Source organism: Budorcas taxicolor, chromosome X (assembly GCF_023091745.1).
Source record: "Budorcas taxicolor isolate Tak-1 chromosome X, Takin1.1, whole genome shotgun sequence".
Classification (NCBI taxonomy): Eukaryota; Metazoa; Chordata; class Mammalia; order Artiodactyla; family Bovidae; genus Budorcas; species Budorcas taxicolor.
Window position 1 is genome coordinate 59,385,823 of NC_068935.1, and position 17,402 is coordinate 59,403,224.

Below are 17,402 nucleotides of genomic sequence, written 5' to 3' on the forward strand. Positions count from 1 at the left end.
GCAGCAGAAGGAGGGGTACTGTCCTCACTTGCTGGCTCCCCTCCTCCTAGAGGAATCACGCCAGTGCCCATCTATCTGCAGGGAAAGGAGGGCAGGGAGACAAGAGTCAAGAATATAATCATCGGACCTAGGATGGAGATCCCCTTCCCCTGTTACACTGCTGCCCAGCATCATTAGGAGGTGCCAGGATCAGGCAAGCAGCTGGTGTATGCACTTTGAGGCTGAGGCCAGAGCTGGGCCCAGAGCACCACAAAGGCAGTGCTGGGTTTCTGGGAAAAGGCAGTGGGTGTTAGCCCTTTGGGGAGATGGCTAATCCGCTCACACATGGACACCATCCTAGGGAGCTGGTTGCTGAGTCTACGTTTCAAAGCCTGAGTGTCATACATGCCCCAGGAAGAACAGACATGGGGCCATTCTACTTGAGATGGGCCGCTAAGGAGATTCGGTGAATGGGCCAGGTGGGGCGTGACTGGCAAGGAGTGATGCCCTGCCAGCTGCTGGCTGGGGAAGGGGAAGGAAAGACATTCTCTGGTTGCTGCTTTCCTCCAACTCCCTTAGCAAAGGCTGTGGGACCTCCTGGGGAACTGGGGAGGCTGCCCCACAGGGTACCAGCTGGCACCTACAGATTAAGGCAAACAAGCCAATAGATCACATTGAAGAAGAAGAAGGTGACTGGGAAAATCACTCGTGAGTAGTTATCCAAGCGGTAGACATGGATGAAGAGGCGGCCCTGCTGCCAGCTGCTGGCGTCACAAGTGGGGACCATGCAGCAGTACTTATCGCACCACCTGCTGCAGCCAGCAGAGCGCCGGAGGCGGCTTGGCCTGGCGGCCTGCTGGGCTGGGCAGGATGGGCCTTCATCTTCCTCACTCTCCCCCGACTCGTCCTCCTCGGAGTCCTCAATGTCGCACACAAAAGCTTCCGGATGCTCAGTGACAGGGATGCGGACACGGATCGTGGCACGAGGCTGAAAGGAATGAGCGAAGAAATCAGAATGAGTCAAGGGAAGATGAACCAAGCCCAGGTGCTGTCTCAAGGATTCCTGAGGACTCAGAGCTTGGCACCCTGTTTCTTTTCCCACACCCCTACCCCAGAATTTCCACCATCACACCAGAAAATTTACCCAATGCCTCCCAAAGTCCCAGGTTACCCCTCATTACTTGGTGAGCTGGCCACCCATGTGTCATGAGTGCCAGTGCCCTACTTGCATGCCTCCATTCTCCAAAGCCTTGCCACCACTCCCATACCAGCTCATACATGGCGAAGTATGGGAGAACCACGGGGCGCCGTCCGGTTGTAGGTCAGGAAGTTGAGCACAGCAAACTCCATCAGAGCACAGAAGCAGAAGACGAAGCAGATGGCAATGTAGAAATCCAAGGCTGTGATATAGGACACGCGTGGGAAATTCTTCCGCGAGAAAGTGCCCAAAGTGGTCATGGTGAGTACAGAGGTGATCCCTGTGAAAGGAGATGAGTGGAGGTGGATGGCACCACTAGCTCATATATTACACTTTGGAAAGGCCCCCAGAAAAGGCAATTCTGTGCTCCAAGGAGATGCCTGCCTCACCCACTTACCTAGAGAAGTCCTGGCTGGAGCAGACTCTTTCTTGATCCAAAAGGAAATCCAGGAGACCATTGTGGTCACAGAGGAAGGAACATAGTTATGAAAGGCCACAAAGCCAAATCGCCTGCTCACGTTGAAGTAAAGCGTCATGACTATGAAATCACCTGGAAGATATTTAAAAAATACCTCCTCACTATAGCACTGCCATGAGGGTGTCCCACATGCAGAAGGACATGCATACTAAGGGCCCAATAGGGGCTCATGGGATGCCCACCACGGTCCTTGGACAGAGGCACATTAAGGCAATACCACACACAGAGACACAGAGGAAGTCAGAGAGGAGACTCACTGCCAGGCCCATGGTCAGTTAAGAGTCAAGCCAGGGCTAGAACCTTCATCAGTTCTTTCTCAGTTCACTGTCACACACCCCATATCCATCTTTCCAGGATAGGGAGCAGAATAGTCAAGTGAAAGCAATAAAATCAGTTAGCCCTCTAGATATCAGAACCACATGGCTAATGTCCAGGTGGCTGACTGAGGCCTCCACGTCCACACCCTACTCTAAGCTAACCCTATCTACTCAGCTTCCTTGAGATAATGTGTGGATATTTATACCAATATTCGAACCCTGGACTCCTGTTCTTAGTCTATTACCCTAGCCCAAAATGAGTGTTTCAAGAAAATAGAAGAATTAGCTGAAAGTGAAAATTTCAGTCAGTCCTCTAGATGTCAGGTCTGCAGAACATACATCCACAAGGCTGACTGAGGTTTTCGCATTCATTGGGTATCGTGTCCTTGATGTTGGCTCTTAGCCTAGGCAGTGATGGCTTGTGCAGGACCTGAGGACAGCCTCTATCTCCACTTGGCATCTTCTGTTGGACCCATCATGCTGCCTTATAGTCTGACATGCCCAAACACTCTGCATGCTTATCATGACCCCCGGAGATTCTGGAGGCCTTTCTGAGGCCAGAATATCTCTTTTTACTCTCAACATCATGTTGGGTTTACAATAGTTCAAATTCTGGCTCCTCAGTGAAACTAAGCTCCAACTCTCCACCTCAGTGATGCTGTAGAATTCACTGGCCTTATTAGGTGGGTTTTTAAACCCCTTCAGGGCAGGTCTCACCTGAGCCCCATTGCTACATTCCTGCCCATCCCAGCCCAGCACAGCCTAGAACCCAGCAGATGCACAGCAACTCTTGCTGCTGCCTGGCAACAGTTCTGTAAAGCAGACCAGAACACTAACCTGTCCATGTGTCCTCCTATTTTAGAAAATAGATCACCTGCCCAGCAAGTCTGGGTATGTTGGGACTGAATGGGAAGACCAGCCTTTCCTACTCACCTTGGCACCACTGACACTCAAGGGGCAAGACTTCTCAGAATCTTCTGGAAAAGGCCAGGAAGTTGCCTGGGGCAAGTTGAATACCTGTGTCCAGAATAGTAGCTTTGCAGATAGAAGTCCTCCTCCGGGGCTGCTGCAGGGACCACTCATCCTTGCCTACTAGCCAGAATGTTATTTATCGAGATCCTAGCTTGTTCTCCTGGGGTCTCGACTGCAATTAAAATGGCCCTACTCAGCTATAGCCACTCTGCACAAAACTTTGCTGAGTTGATGTATTCTTGTTGCAATAAGGTTGATTATCCTATCGGCTTTTTCTATTTTTGTCTATTTCACCAAAGAAGAACCTTCTCTACTTTTTAACAGATGGGAACTTATCCTTTAAGGCCAAGTGAAGGTACTAACACACCCTTTCTTATTTCTGAGGAATGGAGGAGCATGGGTAAGGGAAAAAAAGATATCTGGGGCTGAGGAGCCAGAGGGGGAGAAAAACTAAAGATGCTTTCTGCTCTTATCTGCCTCAGCCAGAGCACAGTTGGTCACTGCACTGTCAGAGGAACACAATGAAAAAGACTGTGTCCAGAGACTGAGACTAGAAGGATGAGTGGAGCCAAAGCTTTGAAGAACAAAGGGGAGAAAAAAAAAAAAAAAGAACAAAGGGGAGGGAAAAGAACTACAGCTGTATAGTCTATAAAAGAATATGACCCAGGGTTGGAACTATAATACTGGCTCTTTGATCTGGACCCTGTGGAAGACTGACTAGACTTACTGGAAGCTCAGTAGTTCTAGGGAAAAAGAACTAAGTCTAACGGGTGGAAGTTCCAGAGATTTCAATTTCCGATGAACAGAGAGGTTTTTTTTGATGAACAGAGTTGTCCAGTGAAGGAAGAAACTCCCTTGCAAGAAAGCAAAATCCTAATCATGGGTGAATTCTGTATCAAAGGCTCAACAGCCAGCAGTGAAAGACGCATTACTCACTGGGGGTAAGGCTCCTGAAGCAGAGGTTCTCTGGTTGAAGGCCCAAGGTGGCCAGAGTACCAAGCTAGCACGGCATTCTGAACCCTTAGGAGCTTAGGACCTAAGTCTACTCCAGACAGAGAGAACTGCCCAGGGACCGACTGAAAGAGTTGGGACCAGTCCCAAAGATAACCACGATACTGAAGAAACTATGATTCAAGATCAACTCATCTCTTGCAGAAGATAAAGGAGGCCTTCTCCTTTCTCTCAAGAACTCTCCTCTCTTCCAAGGAGGGCGGGGTGCTTACCTATTGTCATTGGTGATGATGCTGCCTCTGGGGCTTTGTAGTCACTAGGGTACCATTTTGAAACAATGTACAACCATCTACTAAACGGAACCACTAGTGACTTGAAAGCCCATGGGCCTTTTCTCCTGCTGCTTTTGATGATGGGTCCCCACCTGTCTGGGGAAACCAAGGTGCAGAAAGGTAAGAGGCATGCCAATGGTCAGCCGGCAGAAGAGCAAGGGTCCCAAGTCAAAGGGAGTAAAATTGCTTACCCAGAGCCCCCGAGAAAAAGGAAAGCATTTGTAAAGCAGACTTCTACCCCTGCCTAGTACTGTGCAAGCAAAGCTCTAGCCAGATGAGCATGGGCTATTCCTCACCCAGGGACCAACTCAATGAGTAAAGCAAAAGCAGATTTTCTGCCTAGCCACACGGAAGCCAAGCAAGACACCTTCCATGGCAAATGGCTGGCTGGGTGACTGGTTCCATCCGCAGGCTGGAAACGGTGAGGGCAGAGCCGCCACTGCCCTGACTGGTCAGTATGTGTGAAAAGGCTGCTCCCAGAGCAGCCCCAGGGAGGCCCCTTGGCTCCTCATTCAGATCACCTAGGAACACAAGCAAAGACACTCACACCTAATTGGGAGCTAAAGTATAATAGACCCAGGACCCTCCCCTTTAGTCCTTGTGAGGGACAAGATCAGAAAACCAATGATCACCATCCAAGTTGAATCCACCACGAAGCCTTTGACAGGAATCTGTGCGGGTCAGGGCTGCTCCTTTAAAATAAATGTTGATATGGCAGTATTGTAGCTGCTGAAACCTCTTCCAGATTATCCCAGCCCTCACATAGCTGATGACAGAACTCCAGCCTCCAACCTCCCATCAGGACAGACTGCATCCCACTCAACTGGAACCACTTGGATTGTTCTGAGTATGGAGAACTCACATGACCTCCATTTCCCCCAGTGTCCAAGTAGGTCAGTTGTAACAAAGCTCTGGAAACCAAAAGGTCTGCATGACAAGGCTAGTTGCAAATTCTGACAGCAACAAAACTTTATCTACTCACCTACCCTCTCCGGGGCTTGGCAAAGCACTTACTTCTTTGCAGATGAGACTGAGATATAGTTACAAAGTCTCAGTTTCCTCTGCAAACAGTTGTAAGTGCTTAGCATTTATAAGACAGGAGCCATGTTCTACAATATTGTCATAGAATGAGTACATAGCATTTGGACGAATGGATGGCTACCTTCAGTCATCCTTACCACCCTCCTGGGCCTCTGGCTAGCCCTAGCTCAAAGGTGCACTTACCAGCCAGGGTTGTAACAGTTTCAGTCGTGTTGCTCACTCCTGTAAAGTCAAACTGGAAGAGCTTCCAGGAATTACTCTCATTGATCTTAAGCGTGAAATTTTCCCACTCGTAGATTAGGTCATTCTCAGGATAGGAAACTGTAAGGCAACGTGGGAAGACAAGCCATGTGAGTCTGGGAAGCCGAGCTGAGGCGTCCAACATCATGGTGTCTGAGCAATGCCCTGGAGTCCTGACTCTGGCTGCACCAGCTGTGGGGCCTTACCTCTCTTACCTCATTGTTGAAGGCCAGCCAGTAAGTGCATTTACTGAGCATTCCTCAGTACCATGCTCTGTGCTAGACACACAGAGATGAGCAAGGCAGGAGCCCTGCCTTCAAGCATTCACATTTTATTGAATAAGACAGTGAGTACACATAAATTGTTGGAATTCCTCTGAGAACAAAGGAGGGAAAGATCAGTTAGGGACACACCCAGAAAAGACTATTCTATAGAGTGGGTGACATGCTTAGTAAGTCTTAAAAGTCCAGGATAAATATTCTCTGTACGGATGAGGCTAAAAGGGTGAGGAGTGTGTTCTATGAACAGAAAGGTGAAAATGCCTGATGTATTATGGAAACGTTAAAAGTTCAGGATGGCCGGCTCACAGAAGATGGATGAGGTATGGAGGGATGGATAGCAGGGGCCAGTTCATGAAGGGCCTTGAGTGCTATTTTAAGCAATTTGGAATTGATTCGAGAGTTCAGGAAGAATTTGAAACTAAGGAGTAACCTAGTCTAGATGATGCTTCCACTAGGTCACTCTAGCTCTTATATGAGGATGGCCTGTTGACAGAGAGACCAGTTATGGGAGCCCAGTGCAATAACTTAGGCACAATAAAATGAACAAAGGCAGGAGCCAAAGCTGTGGCAGAGAGAATGCAGAGAAATAAAATCAATAGAGATTCTGGAGGGAACACCAACAGGATGTGTTGATTGGATAGATGTAGGAGGTGAAGAAGAAAGAAGCATCAAAGTTCTTGGCGTGGAACACTGAGTGGTTGATGGTGCCTTTCAATGAGACAGATGGGAACACAGAAGCAATGCATTTGTTTTGAGGGTAGAGGTTGGGAGGAGACCGTGTATTTAATGTTGGACATGGTCAGCTTCAAAGTACAGATGTTGCAAAGTCCAAGTGGAAGATGACAAAGATCTAAACCAAGATAGTAGTGACAGTGAAGATGGAGAGCAGACATACTTGAGATACACTTTAGAGGTGACTGATTTGAAATGGGGCGGAAAGGAGAAGGAGGAAGCCAACATGAAGCCCAGGTTAAGCAACACAGCATTGTCAGCAGGAAAGATGAGGATGGACTGGGAGGCCCTGGGCAACCTTGGCACCATCTTAAGGGAAAAAAACAAAGGCAGAAAAATGTAAGGGGCAAGGATGAGAAAAAGAAGGGGCCCAGTGTGATGACTCTGGGGTCCCAGAAACCTAAGAATGTACTCACAGCTAGAGAAAGACAGAGGGCAAGAGTGAGAGTCCATTGGAAATTTGAGCATGTGGAGTGAGCATCCAGCCTCAATGGTCATCCTGGAAGGGAGAAAGGAGCCTCATTAGGCTGGCCCTGAACACTTAGGTATCTACCCAGCTTGGGCCTGGGGACCACCGCCAATGAGTGGCAATGGTGGGATTTGAGACAAAGAGCTCAAAGGAGAGACAAAAAGAGTGGAAGAACAGCTTGGATGTATATGGCTACTCTGGCCTCCATCATCAGAGAAATGTATGGACCAGCTTAGATGGGCTTGTGTTTCTTGCCCATCCCAGCTTCAAGGACCTGCCAACACTCTCCCATTCTTTACCACCTCCTCGGCCCCATATCACCCAGATATCAGTCCCAGCTATGCCACAAACTCGGGCTGTGGCCTTAAGCAATATCTTCTTATTCTGAGGCCTTAGTATGTATGTCTATACACCAAGGGATTGAGCTCATGGTCTGGGAAAGCTGGAGGGGACCTTAGAAGTATCATTCAGGATGAAACCTCAGTCCATGTTTCTTTGGCAAAAATTCTCAGAAGGGGAAGAAGAGTCGCAGGAGGCAAGACTCCAGAAGCTTGACATACCTGATGGTGTACAACACCTTGCCATCCTTGTGGATGCGGACCATCTGGTTGGGCATGGTGATTGAGTGCTCATGGGTCCTCTTAGAATTCCTAAAAAAGGTGTCTGGGACCCACAGCAGGCTCACCAAGTTGCCACTCAGAACAAAGCTCTCAAAGCTGCCATTGAAACGAAGGCGTTCGTCATACCAAGTCTGGCAGAAGGTGATGTCAATGGTGTATTCCTGGTGGCAAGGATAGAAAAGCACACATTTGGGGCTGTGCAGACAAAGAACATTCCTGTGCCATCTTGTGATGGACCTATCTAGTAGACAGGAGCCCACTTAGGTTTGCACAGAGGAAAACAGCATGGGTTTAGGTGAAGGACATTCTCTATTTCCATGTATTCCAGAAAGGAAAAAAAAAATCCCAAATGAATAGCAATCTGGGAAGACACATTTAACCCAGAAACAGACAGACAATGGTGGCTTAATTGTAAAGGCTGGGCTCATCACGTCGATACTCCCCTGTAGGACTATGATGCTACTCCAGTCAGGCTAACACCATCTGGGCTCCCACATTTCCATAGCAAATCAAAGATGTCAGGTCAAAATCATTCTAAACATTTACAAACATATGCACCTTTGATTGCATACAATGAAGTTGCCCCTTTCAGCTTTTATTTGGGGAGCACAGATGTTAAGTAACCCACAAGTATTTGGTCTCTAGATATGGTCTATCACATAAATTGTTAAATATCAAAAAGAAGGTTTAAGAGAAAGAAGTATGAGAAGCTAGAGATCTGCACCACTGGTATTGAAAGGAGAAAAAAAAAAAAAAAAACAGACTCTAACAGAACTGCAGGCAGCTTGAACAGCAAGTAGCAGAACAAGGCCAAGGTACAACTTTTAGGGCTAGTTCAATCTCCTTTACTTTAGAGGTCAGAGAGAAAGGAGTCTGTTCGAAATCAAACCAATAGTTAATGGGAACATACTGGCTCTGAAGCTCAGAGCATCAGTGCCATGGCCCTGCCCTGGGACTACCTCCGCCTGCCTTACTCTCCAGGGCTTACTCCACTTGTTCCAAGAATCCCTTTGGGGGTCAAGGTCCAGTTTTCCTCTGCAGGACCCCTAAGCCTTTCCTGTGAGCTTTCCTGCATCAAATAATGAACACCACCAACCAGAAACCCACAATGAGGAGGCCTGTAGAGCCCTCGAGGTTGGGGAGCACGGGTCAAGACCATCTCTGCTTGCCTTTGCTGCTCAAGACACAAGGTGGTGAGAGCCACTGCCCAATTACAGGGAGCCAGCCTCCCAAGACTGAGAATGTTCCCAGGAGGAGTACGGAGAATCACACAAGAAAAAGCCTGACTACCATTCACATGCAGAGCCCCCAGCCCTGCCCTGCCAAGCCACACCAGCCCTCATGAGTGGCCTTCAGGGTGGCTCTGCTCTCCTGCATGGCTGGCAGCTCCAAATCGGCCTACAGAGCTGCTGAGTAAGCAGAGGAAGCATCCCCACTACGTGGCACACTTGCTCCTGTGCTACACTCCCGGGTTTCAAATAAGCATTTCATTCCCATTTAACCGGATTCCAACTGTAAGTTCAGGACACACCGACTGATAACTAACGGTTCAATTTTCCCCAGTCTGACAAGGGGGCTTGTTTTCTCTCCCTGAGGACAAATCCTGTGCTCTCCACAACCTCTAATTTATGACTGAAGGGTATTGGAACTCCTCCTCACCAAGCACCACACTCTACAGTATCACCAGAGAAAAACAGGCTATGTACAAGGACTGGGACCTTCCACAGCTTTAAAGAACTATGGGGAACTATGCAGATGGCCAGACTTCTCTGGGAAATTTAATACCACATGAGTGTTCGGAATCTTCTAAAGGCACTTGGCCCAGGCTAAAGCAACATGTTACCAGCCAAAGAAAATCAAGTTGCTGGCTCCTCTTTGGACCAGTTCTGTGCTACACGCCAGGTTCGGTGAGGGCTGGGTCATTAAACTGTATCCCTCAGGCTTGTCAGGTAGCAGTCCTCCCCGTGAAATCAGTGCTGCCAACAAGAGCAGGCACACAGCAAAGGCTCTTGCAGATGTTAGAAACAGATTTCCCCAAATTACATCTTACACACATAACAAGGAGGTGGTAGCCAGATTTTCTACTACTCTTCAGGCCACTTTTGCCATGCTCCCACCAATTATCTGAAAGGTGCCTTTCTTATTAATTAATTAGCCTCCAATTAAAATAAATAAATTTAAATTAAAAAAAGAGTAAATGGTGGCTATGATGGTGGGACCAGAGGCCCTCAACCTCTGGCTCAAAACCCAGTATTTCTTGGTTTATCAACAATTTTAGTCAAACTAATTGCTAAATTCATACTCATTTTAGTGGTAAGCACATTGGTGACAGCAATGAATAAACGTGACATCAAGGGAAGAGGGAAAAAAAGCTTTAAAATGTCAACAGAAACTCAAAAAGATCTGACTGCTCTCACATTTCTCTTCTTCCTTTCCCAAAGTTTGTGGCTTCTATCTTGAGCACTCTTTCTCATGCTCTTGTTCACTCTTAGGGAAGCCACCTGCCACACGTGAGCTGCCCTGTGGGGAGGCCCACGTGGCAAGGACTGTGGAAAGCCTAGAGACAGTAGCCAGAGAAATAAGCCCTGCCAACAACTACATGAAAACTTAGAAGGGGACCCTCCTTATTCAAGTCTTCAGATGACACCCCAGTCCCAACTGACACCTTAACTGCAGCCTTGGGAGACCCTGAAACAGAGAACCCAGCTAAATCATGCCTGGATTCCTAACCCACAGGAGCTGTGACCTAATGATTATTTGTCATTTTAACCCCTATGCTTTGGGGTTAATTTTTGCATGAGTGAGTGAGTAAAGTCGCTCAGTTGTGTCTGACTCTTTGCGACCCCATGGACTACAGCCTACCACGCTCCTCCATCCGTGGGATTCTCCAGGCAAGAGTATTGGAGTGGGTTGCCATTTCCTTCTCCAGAGGTTCTTCCCGACCCAGGGATCGAACCCAGGTCTCCTGTATTGCAGGCAGACGCTTTACCTTCTGAGCCTCCAGGGAAGTCCTAATTTTTGCATAGCCGATACATAAGTACACTGTGCCCCAAGAATAAGGCAGTCAAACAAAGCATCACAGTGGGGAACCCCACTCTTGCATTCAACCTATATAAACACCTTGAGCTTCCATGAATGTTTACTTACCTTTGAGTGTGTATCTGCAGGTACTATCTCAGAGCCTAGATGCTTAGCTCACCCAGTCACATGGTGCTTGTTGGGTACCAAGGTGTGTGCTAAAACTGTGTCTGCCCTGGGCTAGGCCGAGCCTAGGCAGTGATGGGGTTGGTTACTCCAGTCTTCCTCATTATCAGGCTCCACAGATGAAAATGACATTTGAAGAACATCTTTTATAATTCATTTGCTCAGCTAACATATACTGGGTCCTTGACGTCAAGGAACCCATAGTTGAGAGAGCAAGGCAGATACAGAGTACATAATTACAATACAATGAGGTAGAGAAGTTCAGGTAAACAACTGTGATATACGCTAAAAGGTCTGAGAGTCAGAGAAAGGAGTGTGGTGTGAGTAAAAAAGGGAGCAACTAATAGTTGTAGAAGGCAGGGAAGATGCCGTGAAAGAGATGTCATTAGAGTTAAATCTGGAAGGATAAGGTGAAAAATTGGAAAAATGCCATCCCAAAGTGGAAATCACTTGAACAAAGGCTCAGAAGCACAAGATAGCCTGGGAAAACCATACGCTAGTGTGACTAGTGTACATGATCTCTAAAGGAGTGAAAAAATAAATAAATAAAACTAGAGCCCTGAGTTGGCTGCAGACATGGAGAGCCTTGGCTGCTAGAGTGTGGGGTTGAATTTCATGCTTTAAGCAGGGCTGGGACTACAGGAGGCATGTCACGCAGGAGGCTGGGTTAGTAGGTTGCCTGGGGCAGGCAGAAACCTTGCATTTTGTATATATCAAGTAGGAGCTCATGGAGGCTACCTGGGGAGTACAAAAGGAGATAAGAAACTAGGGAAGAATTCCTAGAGCAACAGTTGGTAACTACAAGAGTAAGTCCATAAAAATCATTATCAGAAGAAAAGAGCCATTCCACTGTGTTGTTTAAAGTTGCTTTATTATTTTTATTTTGTATGAAATAATGAAAGATACAGTCAGGATTCCGAAGGTCCTTTTCAGGCAGCAAGGGACTTACTACTTTCAGTCTCCTTCTCAAGTCCTTGTCATTTAAATCCCCCCCTCCAAAAAAAAAAACTCTTTTGTTACAGACACAGAAAAACCAAGTACTTGAAAAGCCTCATGGGTCAGCTCACTAGGCTAGAAGATACTATAAATCAAAGCTCAGTACTCACCATGTCCATGATAGAGAGAGGCCCAAGGGTGTTGACAGACAGTTCGACGGTGACCACAGTGGGTCTCTCTGTAAAGTAAGCAGAAGTGGCAGAGGTAAGTGTCAAACAGAAGTGTGGGGCAAGGGAGGGTGTGGTCAGCGGCAAATGAAGAGGGTAAGGATTGGACTACATGATTTCAAGATCTGATACCATTTCTTTCTTTCTTTTCTCATGAAAAGGCCCAATTTATAGGCTGTGAAGAGTTGGACATATCTCAAAGGTCAATCATCTAGTCCAGTCATCTCATTTTATAGTTGGAAAAACTGAGGGTGAGAGAAGAGAAAAGTCTAGACCAAAGTCAATGGCATTGCTGAGACCAGCACTGACATCTCTTATGTGATACGTCAGCAACAGCTGTTCCTGCCCACATGCAGGGCACCACCACCTACACCCCAGGCCCATTCTCCACACTTAGGCCCTCAACCCTCCTACCCTCTGGGGCCTGGGAGATTTAAGTCCTGCTACTCACCTCCAATGCCAGGGCGCAGTTTGTAGTCATAGTTATGGAAGATGCCATCCAGGATTTCCGTGGCTGTTGGCATTTTGCCAAGTTTCTTATGGGTACCAACAGCAGTGGGCTTTATTTCTTCAGAGGAGAGGTCCTTTTCAGGAGGCTGGGGCTTTGGGCCATAGACCTTATCAGCACTGGCAGAGGATCCCTCCTCTGATTCAACTTGAGGTCCTTCAATGCTAGAACATAAAAACAAACAAGTGAACCTCTGTCCTCCACTCTGAGGGGGCCCAGCTGGTGCCTCCTGGGACAGAGTGAATAAGTCGGCAACCCACAGCATAGTTAGAGTACCTGGTAACAGTAAATCAAGAGCCAGATTATTCTTGTTAATTTCTTCTAAAACTTGTGCTCTCCATTGGAACTTCCCATGCTATCCATCTTTAATGGTCATTCTTTATTTAACAAAAATCAATAACAAAAGCACGTTCAAGATTTTAAAATAGTATTTCAAGGTAAAAGCAAGAGCACGTGGGTGTATGAGCTCTAGCCAATCAGCTGCAGTTACTAGTCTTGGTCTCCAGTCTGCCTGACCAGTGCCACCTGGGAGCAAATGGGCAGGCAAAGGGCCAGGGTTGTGAGAAATGCTCGCCAGAGCACTCTCTCCCAGAGAGGGTCAGAACACTGCATGTCTTTGCTTTAGTGATACTCTACTACATTGAAGCTGGGGGCCAGGGCTGGGAGAAGCTCTGAGAACTAAGAGAAAACAAAGACTATTATTTAGGAAATAGATGGTCAACAGGAATCCAACCTGAGTGCCACAGCCAATATATTACACACAGAATTAAACTTAAAAATTTAAAAAACTTAAAAAAGCCACCTGCAAATGTATAAAACACAGGAGATACGGTGTTAGAAATCAGAGTCATGCTTCCTTTGCTGGGAGGCAGTGAGGGAGGGGGCACCAGGCAGCTTGAGGTTCTGGTCATATTCCAGTCCCTGATGTGGGTGTTTTGATATCAGTGTGAATCATTTTTGGACAACTCGTCAGCCGTGCACTTATGGTTTGAGCACTTTTCTGCATATATGTTCTAATTTTTTAAAAAAGCATTTTGAAAAATTAAAATGCTAATAAAAATCTGCAAATATATGGACCTTATATGAAGCCTGATTTTAAAGGGCAAACCATAAAAAACAAAACAAACCAAACACAACACAACAAAACAAAAAAAAATTATGACACATTAAGGGAGATTTGAATATTGACTGGTTAGTTTCTTCAGGGTGAAAACATTCTAAACATTTTTAGTGTAATAGTGGTATTTTATTCTGTTTCTGAAGTCCTTACAATTAGAAATACATACTAAAATAATTACATATGAAATGATACGATGTCTGAGATTTGCTTTAAAAGAATTTAAGCTGGAAATAGAGAGTGGGTGGGATGCATAGAAAATAAGACTGCCTATGAGCTGATCATTAACAAGGCTGGTGATGGGTACATGGAGATTCACTCTACTGTTCCCTGTACTTTTCTATGTCTTTGGAAAAATTTATAATTAAAAGCTTTTTCAAAAGCCATCATCAAATTAATCTGTGATGTTGGAAGGCAGGAGAGTGTTTTTCTTTGGGGAAGAGGGTGTACTTGGAGGGGCCAGAGTGGTGAAGCTGGTGGAGGTGGGGGAGGGGACAGGCAACTTTCTGTTTCCTGGTCTAGGTGCTGGTTAAATGGGCATGTTTCCTTTGTGAAAATCCACTCCTGATTTCTACACTCTTATATCTCGGAAACACAAAATTATTTTATAGTTTACAAAATCAATTAGACAGCTTGCTCCCTCAAAGAAGGGGTTAACAGGGCAGGAGATGTGGGTATGGCCTCTGTACTGCAGACCAAGGGAAGGCCAACTTGAACAGCACAATGCATGCTCCTGCAGTATTTCAAACTCTTGGAATTGCTTAAGTGGTGTCCAGATGTGCCAAGTTGGTGCCATTTCTCATGTCTGAGGTGGCTATTTCCCACTGTGGGCAAGGGAAGAACTGGGCTTGGGGAAAGCAATTTTCATTTCTAATCACATATCCAGAGATGCCCTCTTTCCCTGAGGCTCTTCCCTCTGTCCTCTGAATAGATCATGCCAGCCTCTGTGGGGCAGGGGAGGAGGGGCGGGGGGATGGAGAACTAGGGGGCTGCAAAATGTGTGACTTGACTGGGAGCGTGGCATGATCAGGACTGTTAGCCAGAGCCTGCCATGACCCCTCCCAGAAGTCCACAGCCAACCAGAAGAACCCCTGAGTTTCGAGAGGCAAACAAACAAACAAGCAAAGGCCCAAAGACCACCACAGTCTCTCTGGTCCCAGACTATGTCTGCCATGAAAATGAGATCAGAGGGTCTTGAGGCTGCTGTCATCTGACAAATTGATTTTGCCAGTAACAAATTTCAAACAAATCAAAAAGCCCCGTCATCCTGGGATCTTGGAGTTGCTAACAATGAATACACCTTTCCTCAGCTAGCCATTAAGCCAACTTTCATGGCTAGAAATAATAAAAACATGAAAAACACTCATGCATAGGACTAGGGGGGTCTTCCCATGGGGCTTTTCAGGCAACCACATCCCTCTTGATGCAATGGTCCAAGATGGAGCTGAATTTCTGCAACCCCTCCCTCACAGAGGATGCTCAGGCAGCTGGCTGGGGAAAGGAAAGAGAATATGAGAAGGGCCACTGGACTGCTTTTTTTCCCCCCATATGAGTCCTCTTTTTCACTTTACAGATGGAGAAACTGAGGCCCAGATGGAGGTAGGAGGTGTGCCCAGTGTCATACAAGTGGTTTCAAGCTGAGCCTGGACCCGAGCTAGGTGGTTCAAGACAGCCCGTGCCAGCACACCCCACTGCCACCTCCCTAGCTCTTTAATGACGTCACAGGTTACCATGTGGACAGTGCCTGAACTGACAGTGTGAGTTTCTGCAGTCCTTCCCCCTAGGCTGGAAGGGTAGTTCTCATCACAATAGCCCCTCTTCCTTGTTGGTTTTCTCTCTGCTCCCCTCCCCCCTTCTGCACCCCTATATCCCTCTTTTGCCCCAGTCACCATGTCATCTCTCCCAACTAGTCCAGTTCACATCTAGAGGGATGTGGATGACTGGAAATTCCTAGCACGCATTCAGAAATATTTACCAAGCCCCCTGATGAAGCCAGCCCCCCTCCTTGCCAGAGCATCAATGAGCCAGCAACCAGCTACACAGCCCTGCCCCTGATGAGCTGAAGTATTCTGGGGTGGGGAGAGAAGCCATCTCCCCAATACCCCTCCCCGAAACGAAAAAGCAAGACAAGTCTAGTGGTGGAGGCTTCTAGAAAGATCAGGAAGCTTAGGAACTTGTGACAGTTGCAGCTGAATGGGAAACCATCTAAAAAATGTGAAGCAGTCCTCTTTCACTCTCAGAAGCCAGAGATTCAGGGGATAACCTTCCTGGCAAAGTCCCAGGACCCCAGGAAGGTGTGAGGGAAGCCGGCTGCTCCAAGGAAAACCTGCTATTGATCTTTGGAAGAGTGGGAGGGGTTGAAATGCAGGATCCCAAACCACAGGCCTCCGAGATGGCCATTCTTGACCCCTGGCTCCAGTCAGCCAAGGGCGTCTGGGGGCATTAGGGAGGAAGAGGGAATCTGGCGGTAGAGGGGGATGGGGTGGACAGCTGGGGTGGGAACTCTTGGACTAAACCAAGGCTCTTGCCTGGGACTGGCACCAAAAGGAGCGGCGGGAAGGGAAGCAAATAAAGTCAGAGTCGTCTGGCACGGTGCCTGGTACTCACTAGGCGCTCAGAAAAGAGAAAAAACAATTTTTTTTTTTTCGAACGAGAGAACACACTAGCCAACAACACTCAAACATTTTAAGCGCAGTTTTTTCCCCCTGCCCGCACACCTCTCTGGGCGCCACGTTCCCAAAGTCCCCCCAGTTCCCAGAGGCGCGAACCTGACCAGGCCGGTCACCTCTTCCCAGGGAATGCTGGGGTGGGGGTGGGGGTGGGGCGGGTAGGACGCGATCGGTCCCAGGCCGCTGCAGTGGTTTGGAAAGGGGGGTCCCCAGGGGGTAAAGGGAGGGGGCACGGGAGCGGCCAGGTGACAGGCGTCCCGTCTTCCTTCCTGGGCGCCCCTTCAGGGGCCCGGGGCTCCCATCCTAGGGGAAGCGGGGCGAAGGCCGGCTGCGTGCGTCGAGCGGACGTGGGACCAGGGTAGATCCTGCGAGGGCCTGGGGCAGGCGGGGAGTGGGGCTCGAGGGACACGGGGTGCAGGAGTTCTCAGAAGCCGGCCTCACTCCCGGGGAGAGGGAGCGGGGCCTGGGCGGGGACTCCTGGGTCCAGGGCTGGAGACTCACCACGGAAAGATTACCAGCGTGCCCAAGAGGATCAGGAGAACTTTAGTCGACATTGCGGCGGGGACCGGCGCGACCACCTGTGCGGAGGTCGCTGCGCGCGGTCTGTCCGCACTGAGCGCGGCGTGTAGGGTTTTGTCGGGCTCCAACTTTCACTCCTCCCACTCGCCCCGCCCCGCGCCCCCCATCCTGGCTCCTCCCCCTAAGCCCCGATGGAAATGTCCGACGACGTGTACGCGGCTGCGGCAGAGGGAGGGGTGGCTCCGGCCAGGCGCGGGGAGGAGGAGAGAGACAAGGAAGAAGCCTGGTCGCCAAGGCCCCCCGCCCCCTACCGCCACCGCTGCGGAGCTGCCAGACAGCCAGGGGCGGGGGACGTGGGGGAGAAAGGAGGAGGCTAGCCGGCTGTGCGCGGGCCCCAGGCGGGGAAACCGGCGGGCCGCCGCTGCGGCTGGGAGAAAGACAGCAGGCCGGGCCCGGCAGGGGCAAGATGCGGGTGCTGCGACCCCCGCCCGTGCCAGCCCGCTGGTGCGCCATGGGATCGCACTGTAGCTTCCAGCCCCTGTCCCGCGCCCCTCGCTACAACCTGTTGCACCTCATCACTTTCCCAAGTCCCCTGGCCTCTGAGATTTCCCC

At 48.6% G+C, this 17,402-nt stretch overlaps 1 protein-coding gene across 1 annotated transcript; it reads right to left on the reverse strand.

Annotated features, from left to right (window-relative positions):
- Positions 1 to 619: 619 nt before the first annotated feature.
- On the reverse strand, positions 620 to 16,858 carry GABRE (gamma-aminobutyric acid type A receptor subunit epsilon). The gene is made up of 9 exons (XM_052663716.1): positions 16,773 to 16,858; positions 12,429 to 12,649; positions 11,921 to 11,988; positions 7,551 to 7,771; positions 6,938 to 7,020; positions 5,452 to 5,589; positions 1,575 to 1,727; positions 1,258 to 1,457; positions 620 to 967 (listed from the first exon to the last, which is right to left on the reverse strand). Exons 1-9 carry the CDS (start codon positions 16,823 to 16,825, stop codon positions 620 to 622), a joined length of 1,485 nt encoding a protein of 494 aa, XP_052519676.1. The 5' UTR covers positions 16,826 to 16,858.
- Positions 16,859 to 17,402: the final 544 nt, after the last annotated feature.

Coding starts and splice junctions, on each gene's coding strand:
- GABRE (XM_052663716.1), bottom strand. CDS start 16,825: ATGTCGACTAAAGTTCTCCTGATCCTCTTGGGCACGCTGGTAATCTTT. Junction 12,650..16,772: donor ACGCTGGTAATCTTTCCGTG/GTGAGTCTCCAG, acceptor TTTATGTTCTAG/CATTGAAGGACCTCAAGTTG. Junction 7,772..11,920: donor CTCTCTCTATCATGGACATG/GTGAGTACTGAG, acceptor CCTTGCCACCAG/GAATACACCATTGACATCAC.